The sequence below is a fragment of the Fukomys damarensis genome, unplaced genomic scaffold (genome assembly GCF_012274545.1).
Source record: "Fukomys damarensis isolate Sample0158 unplaced genomic scaffold, DMR_v1.0_HiC HiC_scaffold_16, whole genome shotgun sequence".
Classification (NCBI taxonomy): domain Eukaryota; kingdom Metazoa; phylum Chordata; class Mammalia; order Rodentia; family Bathyergidae; genus Fukomys; species Fukomys damarensis.
The window spans coordinates 31,305,775-31,317,468 of record NW_022900928.1 but is presented as its reverse complement, the minus strand read 5'-3'; the positions used below and the strand labels follow the sequence as shown (position 1 = coordinate 31,317,468).

The following is an 11,694-nucleotide window of genomic DNA, read 5'->3' as shown; positions in this document are numbered from 1 at the left end:
GTAGGGGAAGAACAAAAAGGGAAAAGAAAAAAATGTGTGAGAATGAAAAGATGAAAATAAAGTGTTTGTAGATGGGGAGGGGAGGAGGGGGTGAAGGGAGGGCAGAGGTAAGGGGAAAAAATGAGAATCAAGACTTGCCATGTAAAGGTACATGATCCCAACAATGAATGTAACTGTACTGTATCCCTAAAATGTACCAATAAACTCAATAAAATTAAAAAAAGTAATAATCTGCACATATCAGAAATCACAAGAAAAAATTAGTCCTTCCATCAGCCAAATGGAGAACAAGTAGCAGCACCTTAGAAAGTCTCAGGGATCAGCCCTAACTTCTTCCTACTGACCCTGAAGCTCAGAAAAAAAAAACACTGACTCGAGGTCATATCCTAAGCCAGAACCCAAGCTTCCTTCCACTGAGCCAAAGCTGAAACTTGACCCGTGAAGCCATATACAGTATACAAGTAGCCCCTGACGAAGACTGTGCCTGTTTCACTAGAAAGAGGAGAGCGATATCTAGTAACAGGATAAAAACACCACACGCTCTGGCCCACCACAAGGAAAGTCAGGGATGCCAGACAGCCCAGGGTAGCCCTGCAGCCCATCTCTGAGCCCCGCCTGATTTCCCACCCTACCACTGACTACCAGAATAGCGATGGAATCTGGGAGTCGCACCACCAAGGCGAGGCGAGGCCTACCCCCTTCTCCAGCCCCCATTCCCTCCCTAACCCTGTCCCACTTTCCACCAGAGAGCACAGCAGGGAAGGGCAGACAAGGAATTCACAAGCAGCACCTACTCGGAAGCCATGAACAAAGCCTGCAGGATGCTGTTCACATAGCACGTGTTGCCCAAGTTGATTAAACCAATCTTGCCAGTGTCTGACTTGGCCATAAGCCGAGGGTAGAAGCCAGCCAGCTCACTCTTCTGTGAGGTCCAGGCATCCTGCCCCAGCAGCTGCTTGATGCGGTCCTCATTGGGAACGTGGAGGTCCTGAGGAAGGCAAGAGCAGACAAGACAATGGGTACCAGGGCCAACTCGAAAAGTATCACCTCCTCTGAGAGGCCTTCCTAGAGCCCACTCAACAGCCTCCCAAGCACACACCAGGCAGAAGCGTCCCCGAGAGGTGTGGGGACAGTCCCTGCTTACAACTCGTGCAGGTTCTCATTTTGATATGTGGGACTTCTACATGATCTTTCAGGTGGCAACTGCCTCAGGGGGCACAATCCCCAACGCAGCGATGAAATAACTAGATTCAGAGAGAAAACAACTGTCCAGGGTCACACAGGCAGTAAGTGAAGAAGTATATGCTCCTAGCACAGCCCAGAGATGACAACTCTGGCCAAATCCAGCTGTAACTAGCCCTCATCCACGTCCAGCTATGGACAGGGAGCCTCTCTGCCCCACCCACCTGACCTTCCTGGTGCTCAGTTTCCTCATCTGTCAAGGGAGGACCCCTTATACCACTCTGGCGTCCTATACATTTATGAGGCTTGCACACAGTGGCATTCCCACTCGCCTTCCTTCTAGACTTGCAGGGTCCACTTGCTCCTACAGTTGGGTGGAAGGAGGATCCTGGGATTCTAAGGAGTGTGCCTTGGTCACAAGCTCAGGGATTAGCATACTTCCCCACTCACATTAAATACCTACTCTTAAATGATTACCAAGCACCAGTTCTAACAACATATTGTCAAGAGTCACCTAACCACAAGAAGTGCTACGTAGCACACTTCGGCAACGTCCCCAGCAGCCCCTCCAGCGGTAGCATACTGCCAGCTCCAGGCACAATGACGTGCCCAAGGTCCACAGGACACAGCCCCACTAGCTTAGCACCCAAACCCTGTCCCCAGCACATGTCCTCTGGCTCCTGCAGGGCTTGCTCAAGCCCCGGTTTATCACTTGTGCCACTTGGCTCCCAGGATCACTTACCAGATAACTGACTGGACTACTCATCTCTCACAGATAATTTTAAAACATTGATACAAAAAAGAAAGAAAAAAAAACAAAAAACACCTGAGACCAGGGGAAAATGTAAATACAAGCTCAGTGTTCTCTTTCTGCTTTCTATCGTGCCCTATCTAATAGCCCCACACAGCAAAAACCAGGACAAAAGGCAGGCAGGACTACACATGGACACATGCACAAAGAAGACACAAACACATCCATGCTGGAGAAAACATCAAATAATATTTCTCCCAGAGAAGGGAACACTGTACCCTTAGAACATAAAACAAAACCAGCCGGGTGTGATGGCACACACCTGTAATCCCAACACATGGGAGGCTAAGGCAGGAGGATCGCTGTGAGTTCGAGACCAGCCTGGGCTACATAGTGAGTTCCAGATCAGTCTCGAATACATAATGAGACCCTGTCTCAAAAAACAAAAACAAAAACAACAAAAAACAACAACAAAAAGAACACAAAAACCATCTACATAATTCTCAAACCTCTATTGTTACTGGAAATGTGGATACGGTAACTCCCTCAGCAAGGATCACAGCTCTCAGAAAAACTGTCATGACTCAGTACACCTGAGAGAACTTTCCAGAAATGATTCACAAAGGAATAGAGATACACAGAAGGGTGCACACATATGATGCATGTGAAAAAAACTTACAGACTATACTATTGTCTGCTGCCTTGCCTCTCAGATTGGCTTGTCCCAATGAGTATTCAAGGCCACAGGATAAATGTAACCCATTTTCCTAGCACTAATATTCAAGGAAGAAATGTATCTTCGTATCGAAACAAATGTTTGTAATGATGAAATATACACTTGGTACTTAGAGGCTGTAGAGAAACTCTGAGCTCAATCCAGAGTGCTTTGGGTAACTCTCCCTCATCTGACACCAGGTCCCATGGTAGAAACATTTGAGAGGCCCAAAACCACTGGATTTAGCAGAGATTAAGCCTAAGTTTCAAGGCTCCGCCGACATGTGACCACCAAACTGGACTGGCACACTCCCACACCTGGGCCTTGCCCTATGACTCATCGGGCACCATGGCCTGACACTGACACACTCTCTACGAGGCTTTTGAGGTGGCTTCCCAGTGCATCCCTGAGCCATCTGTCCCTGCTCCCTGTGATCAACTGCATACCTGCCTTAGCCCCGGACCAGAACACCAGGCCCAGCATGCAAAGCCTGGTTCTCTGTCATCTCAGGTTTCCCCCTCTTGTTCACTGCAACACAAGGTGATCTTCACACTACGGCTGTGTTGTAATGATATGCTGCTCAGTCACTACGTACAGAAGACAGACTTATCGAAACAACACAGCCCCTGCCCTCCAGAAGCTCACAAATGAACAAGAAACAGTAATGGCCCCAGAAGCTCACCATAGCCCTGACAAGGGGGAGTCCTGGCCCCTCCACCTGACTACCACAGGGAGCTCAGGCCTGTCGAGACAGCCCCCTACCACTGAAGTTAGCCCGAAGAAAACACTTTCCCACATTATGTCTGAAAAATAGGAGAGCCAAGGAATACCCAAAGGTTTGGTTTGTTGTATTTACTCAGTCCTGGTGACTCTGTGTTTTGTAATTTTGAGATTACCAACTCATCTTCAGTAGAACTTTATGGCTTGATTTATTTGCATCTACTAGGCAACTGCTGGGTATTACAAGTTTATGAACACTTTTAATGTCAACATCTAAACTTGGGGTGGTGGGGTACAACTCCCAAAGTAATCTGAATTTGAATTCTTAAAACTACGTGAGAGCCGGGAATTTAGCTCAGTGGTTCCACCACATGCCTTGCAAGCACAAAGTCCTGAGTTCAATCTCTGATCCTAAAAAAAAAACAAAAACTACATGAGAAAAAATTCTTTTTCCCCTTCATCCAGGTCCCAGACTAAGCTAGAAAGGTGGCTCTGATCTCTAGTTTGGACCACAGGGATTTTTTCCAGGTTGTTCTTTAACTAATAGTAAAGCCTTGTCTTGGCTTTCAGCAGGCTCCAAAGTGCCAACTCCCTACCAGGGGCAGGCCCTTACCCTCATCTACTGTCGCCACCAGCTCAAAGCCCCTTGGTGACTGAGGCTTGGTCACCTCACCTACCCTCCCACCCAAGGCAAAAGAACATCATTTCTCACTTACCATTTTGGAAATCAGTTTTCTCCTCCGTTTTGGTTGATCCCTGGGGATTCTCCCTTACTTCCTTGAAAGCTCAGCTATGTACTTTAAAAGATTTCCAGATGATGATTAAGATGCTAATAAAAAAAATGGTGCCAGGTACCACAACAGCAACTTTGCTGTTTTCTGGATATTATTCTTTGGTTTTTTGTTTTGTTTTGTTTTGTTTTAAGGGAATGTGCTGAATGTCTATAATTTTCTTCAGATGACTGCAGAACCTGGAAAAGCTGTTGCTGATATCAATGCATAACATACTGCTATTATTAGTCTTTTTATATCAATATAAATATGTATATACACATATATATAAATTGAATTTTGGGAAACTTTAACGGTGCTGCCAACTTTGGAAAAAGTCATCCCAATTTACTGTGTTGACTTGGCATTGTACAGAAATGGACAGCTATATTGGTCTAGAAATGTTAATTTTTTTTCCATGTGTACAGGGGTAACACATCGTACTAAATATGTAAGGTCATATCTACGTGGGCTTGATTACAGAAACTAATAAAGTATACTCTAAACAATGAAAAAAAGAATAAGACTATAAGAGCAAGAAGCAATTTAAATATGTTCAGGGACCATTTTCATCTTCAGAATTAAGGATTATTTTAATGTTACATCATGGCCTTTTCTCTTTTACTTTCCTTTTTAGTTTTATTTTAGGATTCCCTATTTTTAATGTTCATACAGAGATTTCTTGAACTGAAATACCGAATAGTTTCTTTGGTGTGAAAAACTATAATAGTACACAGGATCCTAATGAGATAATTAATAATGTGAAATAGGAAGTAAGGGCTAAAGGTGTAGGGAAAGTGGGAAGGATGGGGGAAAGGTAATAAGGGAGAGGACAAAAATATGAGAAATTGAAAAATGGAAATAAAGTGTTTGTAAATGGGGAGGGGAGGAGGGGGTGAAGGGAGGAGAGGGACAAGGGGAAAAAATGAGAATCAAGACCTATTATGTAAAGGTACAGAATCCCAATGATGAATCAAACTGTATTGTATACCTAGATTGTACCAATAAACTCAATAAAAAGGAAAAAACAATTTTTGGTTGAATGTGAAATTAAAAAAAAATGTTTGTTTTATTTCAATAAGCATTTCTAGATGTTTTGCAGTGGGACACTTTCTAGAGTGTCTAGTTAGCGGTGCTTCAGTAATGAAAGTCAAATCGGTTTCCAAAAAACCACCCACCTAGCCCCTCACACAGGCCTGCCATCCATACTGGGCCGTGGGCAAGCCACAGCAAGCCAGGGCCCTGGCTAGGTCTCACTACCTTCCAAGCAGGTCACCAAACCTCTCCAAGCCTCACCTTCCTCGATGAAACTGAAATAATCCTATCTGCTTCATGGGCTACCTGCAAGCATCAGACGACAAAATACATGGGAGAACACTGTCAGATGCAGCATTATCTGTGTTAGCCACGGTCAGACCCCAGGGCCCTAGCAAGCCATCTTGGAAATCCTTTCTTTCTTGTAGCCCCCTTCTCCAACTGTAGAAGCTGTTTCTTTCCTCAGCTCCTCTCTGCTCTCGGCCCAAGCCCTGGAGGCATCACCATGAGCTGCGTACATCAGACTTTCTTGTATGTGAGCTGCAGGCTCCTTTCAGACTCACTTTGCTTCACACACGTGACCCCTGTCCTGGGCTCAGCACAGAGTAGAGCATCGACACAGCCATATGAACAAGTGTAACTAATTCCACTCTGGGTGCTCACAGTCTAACGGGGAGGGACCAAAAGATGCACCAGGGCTGTGGGAGCCCAGGGGACCTGACCCAGCCTGGAGGATGGAGCAGGGTATTGAGTTATCAAGGAAGGCTTCCTGGGAGAGGCAAGCAGCAGCAGAAACATGAAGCGTGTGTGACAGCCATGAGCAGAACGGGAAGGGTCTCTCATCGGTGGGAACAGCGGGTGTAAGGGCTCTGCATTCATGACAGAGGACAACCCATCTGGGACACGGTGAGGACCCAGGGGGCCTGAGGCACACCATGGCCCTGGAGAGGTGGCAGAATCCAGTCCGGGAGAAAACAACAGGAGGCTGTCTCCAAGCTATGGTATAGCCTTGAGGAAGGCCCAAACTGGTACCTTCATCAGAGCAGGGTCAGGGACAAGGAGGGAACTGTCACTCACCTTGACGGCCTCCATGACAGGCTCGTATAGGTCTGGGAAGCCTGGGAACCGGAACACCATGCAGTGGACCAGCTCTGCCAGCTGCTCCAGGCAGCTGGCCCCTGAGTTCGAGTCTTCCTTGATCAGTGAGGTCACCATGGGGGGGATGTGAGGGAGGAGCTGTAGGTGCAGAGCGGGGTTAGGCCAAGTACCACCCACCCAGGCCTAACCCGTGTGGGGCTGAGCCGCAGGCAGGTGATTCCTTATACAAGACATACAATCTAAGGCTCCCTGCCTCAGTTTCTTCTTGTGTAGAACAGGATAAATATCCTCCTCTGAGTTCAGGGAAGGCCTGGGCCTAAGCCCAGCTGTTTAGCCTCAGCCCACTGACCAGCCCTAAGAGCCTGAAAGCTGAATGGCCAGGGCGACCGTGCCAAGCAGGAGTGACACTGGGGCCATGACACAGCCAACTATGTGGGCCCTGACCAGCATTTCTGTGTCAAGCACTTCATCTTTGCAATGACCTGATTCAGCAGTAATTACCCGCATTCTACGGATGAAGACACTAAAAAAGATTGTGTGTGTGTGTGTGTGTGTGTGTGTGTGTGTGTGTATCCTCCAAGTGTAAGGGATCAAATGAATCCAGGGCCTCATGCAGGCTAGGCAAACACTCTACCATGGGACAAAGGCCTCAGCTTGAGAGGGTATATAATTTGTCCAAATTGCACTGTGAGTTACAGAAGCTGGTATCTGAACCAGGTCCTAGTCCCTTCTGCGCAGTTTCAATTTCAGACCCTTTGGGGTGCTGTATCAATGATGTCACAATGGACAATCAGGCCACAGGCACAAGATGCCAACGAGAATGATGGATGGAAACGAGTGCATATCAAGCCCAATCAATACGTGGCAGGCTCTAGGCAAATACCACCTGCCTACCCCCTCCCACTGTCCCAAGGTCGTCCCTGCGCCAGGCTCTCTGAGAGGTTCAATGCTTAGCCCAAGGTCAAAACATCAGCCAAACGGCAGTGCTAAATTCAACTCAAAGCACCCCAATCTCAGCTTCTGCTGTTTTTTCCACTGTAACCAACTAGGAAGTATGACGCTCTGCTCCCCTGACCCAGTGCCAACAGAGTTTAGGGCCCCATGTGGCTGGTGGCAGAGGATGGTCAGGTGAGAAAGACAGCCCCCTTTCCAAGGGAGGGCCTGATCTAGAGGCCAAACCACCAGGGTGCTGGTGGGCAACAGAGTACAGGAAGAACAGTGGGCTTAGAGTTGGACAAATGGCTTGAATCTTCCCTGTTCCACTCACTGGCTGTGTCTGGCACAAGCAGCTTAACCTCCCCAAACTGCAGCTTCTTCATCTGAAGAAGGAAGGTTCTGTTCTGGCAGGGCCTCTGTCTGGGACTTAGATGCCTGAACATATGTACTAACCTTAGCACTGTGCCTGCTACAGAGAGGCCCCAAGGAATGCTAGCTATCCTCACCCTAGGCTCTGTTAATCATGCACCCAGGGGAAGGTAAATTCCCTGGCCTCAGTTTTCTTTCTGTACAGCAGAGTCTCAGACCTCCTGCAGTACTAATATCCAGGCTCTGAGGTCTTGAGCTTCAACCTCCAACCCCTCAGCCTCCAACAGGGAAAGCATACTGCCTCTCAGGCCATGGGGGGTGTGGAGCCGCCATTGCTGGGGCAGTGGGCAATGCTCTTACCAGGTGGAAGGCCTCGTGGGAATGCTGGAAAGTCAGCAGCATATACTTGAGGACAGACAAAGCAGCTCCCCGAACGATGGGGTACAGCAGCTTGGAGAAGACCTAGAAGAGAGTCCCTGGTCAGGAGCCCCCAGAGCTGGGCCACCTGAGGCCAAGGGAAACCCTAAGGAGGGGTCTGAGACAGAAGAGTTGAAGCAGGAGAGTCATAAAGGAGCCAGAACACAGAGATGCTCACAGACGTGAATAGACAGAGAGATGGCAAAATGGGTGGCAAGAGAGTTAGATACTTAATGGAGAGACGGACAGACAGAGACAAAGACACACTTAATTGAAAGGAGGGCTCAGAGGAATGATGGATGGGAGCCTGAGGCTCAGAGAGAGGCAGTAAAGTAGCCAGGTCATGCACAGAACTTGAGTGGGAGCCCTGTACTCTGACTCCCACACCAGCCGTGCCCTAGCAAGAGACCGGTGGGAAAGGCCACAGGCCTGAGTTGGATCAGGGCCCACCAACCTTCTCAATTTTCGCGAGTGAAACCTCGATCAAGATGCTGAACTTCTTAACAGCAGCCAGGCCCTTCAACAGTGCAATGATCCACTTGTCAATGTTCTTCCCCAGGGGCCAGGACACCCAGTCAATCATCCTGGGGAAGGGAGCGACAGTGACACAGGGACCGGGGAGGCCCAAGTGCCCGGGTGAGTGCAGCGCAGAGACAAGCCACTGCGTCCTTGATTCCTACACTGACTCACACCTGCCCAGACAGCGCTGGGGTCAGTGGGATAAACGAGACACTACCCCAAAATGTAAATGAGCCTGGCCTAGACACGGTCCAGAGGCTCAGGCCCTCGGCCCACAGGAAGAGGAGCCAGGTCCTCTCAGCACCTACACCTCACACCTCCACCCGGGCTGCAGTGCAGAATGGGACTTCCAGGTGGCTCCTCCAGGAAACCTGGAAGAACACCACCTCTGGGGCTGCGAGCTCTGGTTCCAGTGAGCCCAGGCCATGTGATCTGGACCAAAGCACTGCCCCTCTCTGAGCCTGTAACGGTGGACAGTCTCATTCCCAGGGCTGTCATCCTCGGTAAAAGGAAGAGCAAGCCAATGCCATGGAGTATTCACCTGCACTGGGCGTTGCTCTAGCACATCTCAGCCCCACAACACAAGCCCTGTTGTTATTTTAACGACCATCGTTGTTATTTTATACTGAGACTGTGCTATTAACAATGAGAGAGCAAAGTAACAACCATGGAAAAAATCCCTTCCAGCACTGCTCTAGGTACTTGACATGCTGTTTTGTATCTAATCTTTACAGCAGCCCTATAGGATGGGCTTCATTATATACTACTTTACAGCTGAGGAAATGGAAAGGTTGAATAAATTGTGCAAAGTCATACAGGCAAGAAGAAGTAGCAGCAGGATTTGATCTTGGGCAACTCACCTCCAGAGCCCACACCATTACCCACTAAAGACAAGGAATCCAGGAAAGTCCTGCATAGCTGGTGGATCTGCATGTGGGCATGGAAGGAATGGCAGGGAGGCCCCACCAGGCGAGTGGGGTACACTCAGGCACAGGCCCGCAGGGAGGAGGGCAGGAAGCATATTCTGGGGTCACCAACAGGCAGGTTAGGCTCAGAACAAGTATGAAGACACTCAAGAGCAAAGATGTACAACAGCTCTGTGAGCTGAAAAGCACCCTAATTCTGTTTATGGGAGCTGTCAAACTCAGAAAGCACTTTGTAAAGTACTTTCCCCTTCTTATAGGGCCCCCTGGAAGCCTGGAAACACCCAACCACCCCCACTGTTACCAAGGGGGAAATGGAGTCTGAGAATTCATTTCACCTCCAGAGTCATACAGCCAGTACTACGGCAGGGCTCTGTGTCTCCCATATGTGGCCAGGGCCAAGTACAGAGCAGGGCTCAAGAGTAGACGAATGACAAAACAAGCATGAGGGCCTGGCCACTGAGTCTAAGTCTAGCCAGCATCCCAACAAGCAGGAGAGGCTCCTGGGAAGAAGAGAGGGAGGGGCTCCTCATCCCGCCACCCCCAGGCCCCAGCACCCCACCTGCTGATGGCAGTGAGCATCTGGGAGTCTGTCACGCTGTCATCATTGCTGAGATTCCGGACCACGCCATCCATGAGTTCCAACGGGAGGTGCTGGACCACGCTGGCCAGGGCGCTAGATGGCGGCTCTTCCTCTGGAACAGAATGTTAAAACTCAGTTTTGCAGGGTGGAAGGCCCCTTCCCCTGCTATGCCATCCCCTCATGCTGCCAGCAACTCAGCTGGGCCTCTGCAAAGAGCACATGGGGAACACCCCCTCTTCCCCGACAGCAGGGGTGGCGAACCTATGGCACACATGCTGCAGTGGGCATGCAGAGCCCTCTTTGTCAGCATAGGAGCCAGATGGCCCCAGTGGCTGAGCACTGGATAACAGCTCTTTTTTCTAAACTAAAACCTAGGTATTTCAGGTTTAATTACAGTGTTGGCACCTTATGATAAATGAATTTTGGGTTGCAGTTTGGGCACCTGGTCTCTAACAGGTTCACCATCACTGTCCCATAGCATCACAGGGCGCAACTCTGTATGAACTCACTTAACAAACCTTCCCTGGCACTGCTTTGAGCCCAATCCTGTACTACACCAAGACAACGCACTAACCCTCAACCGCAGGTGTGTGGCAAGTTCTTTAGAAGTAGTAACACTGGAGCTACCCGGAAAAGGTAGGACGTGGGAGGAAGGGGATATGCCAGGTGGAATCACATGGACAGAGGCCTAGAGGTGAGAAGACACCATTTAGTTAGCAAAATTTATTGTGATGGCACACGCCTGTTATTCCAGCACTCAGGAGGCTGAGGCAGGAGATCACCATGAGTTCAAGGCCAGCCCAGGCCACACAGTGGTTCAAGTCCAGCCAGCACTACATCAGTGAGACTCTGCCTCAAACAAAAAAATCAATAAATGCACAAGTATTGTCTAGTTGTATGAGACAATTAGTCCGTATGTCCCCTCCCTGCCAGGCACATTCCTTTCATTGCCCTATATCATCCCTGCTGCTAGGTGCTCCTTATCTCTCGACCAGGCTGAAGAGTCTGACTTCTACCAAGTCCTCCAAACCAAAGAACACGCTATCCACTGTCCTACTGGGCTCCTCGGCTGCCCCGCCCCGCTTTCCAAACCGATCTCCCCACCCCCACCCCCAGCAGTGTGTTTCTCCAAGTTTTTTGAGGACGAACAGAAACTCAGGACAGGTGTGCTAAGGCCATGAAGGAACACAGTTCCCCACCTGTGCATGCCCCATGTGCCACCCCATTCTGCGGGCTCTGCCAGAGGTGTGGTCTCCGCCCCCAGCCCGGGTCACACACGCACCTGTGCAGGAGATGACTGCAAAGAGCTCCTTGAGACAGGGCAGGATGGCAGCGGGCTGCGTGCGCCACAGCTGCGCCAGGAGCCCGCTCACCTGCTGAGCCTGCTCCAGGAACTCCACCGCGCCCTCCTCGCCCTCTGAAGGGCAGCGGAAGCGACCGAGGCTACGCACCAACTGCTGGCAGAAGAGCAGACGGTGTGGGCCGTCAGGGACGCAGCGTGGATGCCGCGCCAGGAGCCGGGCTACTTGCGCGCAGGCGGAGGAACACTGATTTGAAATCAAAATCCTCTGATCAACTGCCATCGCCTTTAGGGCAAAGTCCAGGCCCTCCAGAGATTTACGGCCAAATCTCTGCTCCATAACCACACCCACAGCCATTCTCAACGTTCTCCTCAC

The 11,694-nt window shown here is 49.6% G+C and overlaps 1 protein-coding gene across 1 annotated transcript in view; it reads right to left on the bottom strand.

The window, feature by feature from the left end:
• Usp35 (ubiquitin specific peptidase 35) overlaps positions 1-11,694 on the bottom strand; it is a 32,240-nt gene that overhangs the window by 13,933 nt on the left and 6,613 nt on the right. Inside the window, exons 3-8 of the mRNA XM_033763936.1 lie at positions 11,301-11,594; positions 9,998-10,130; positions 8,448-8,577; positions 7,937-8,038; positions 6,251-6,409; positions 795-988 (exon numbers count right to left, since the gene is read on the bottom strand). Coding sequence (XP_033619827.1) covers positions 795-988; positions 6,251-6,409; positions 7,937-8,038; positions 8,448-8,577; positions 9,998-10,130; positions 11,301-11,594 — 1,012 coding nt within the window. The remainder of the gene's footprint in view (positions 1-794; positions 989-6,250; positions 6,410-7,936; positions 8,039-8,447; positions 8,578-9,997; positions 10,131-11,300; positions 11,595-11,694) is intronic.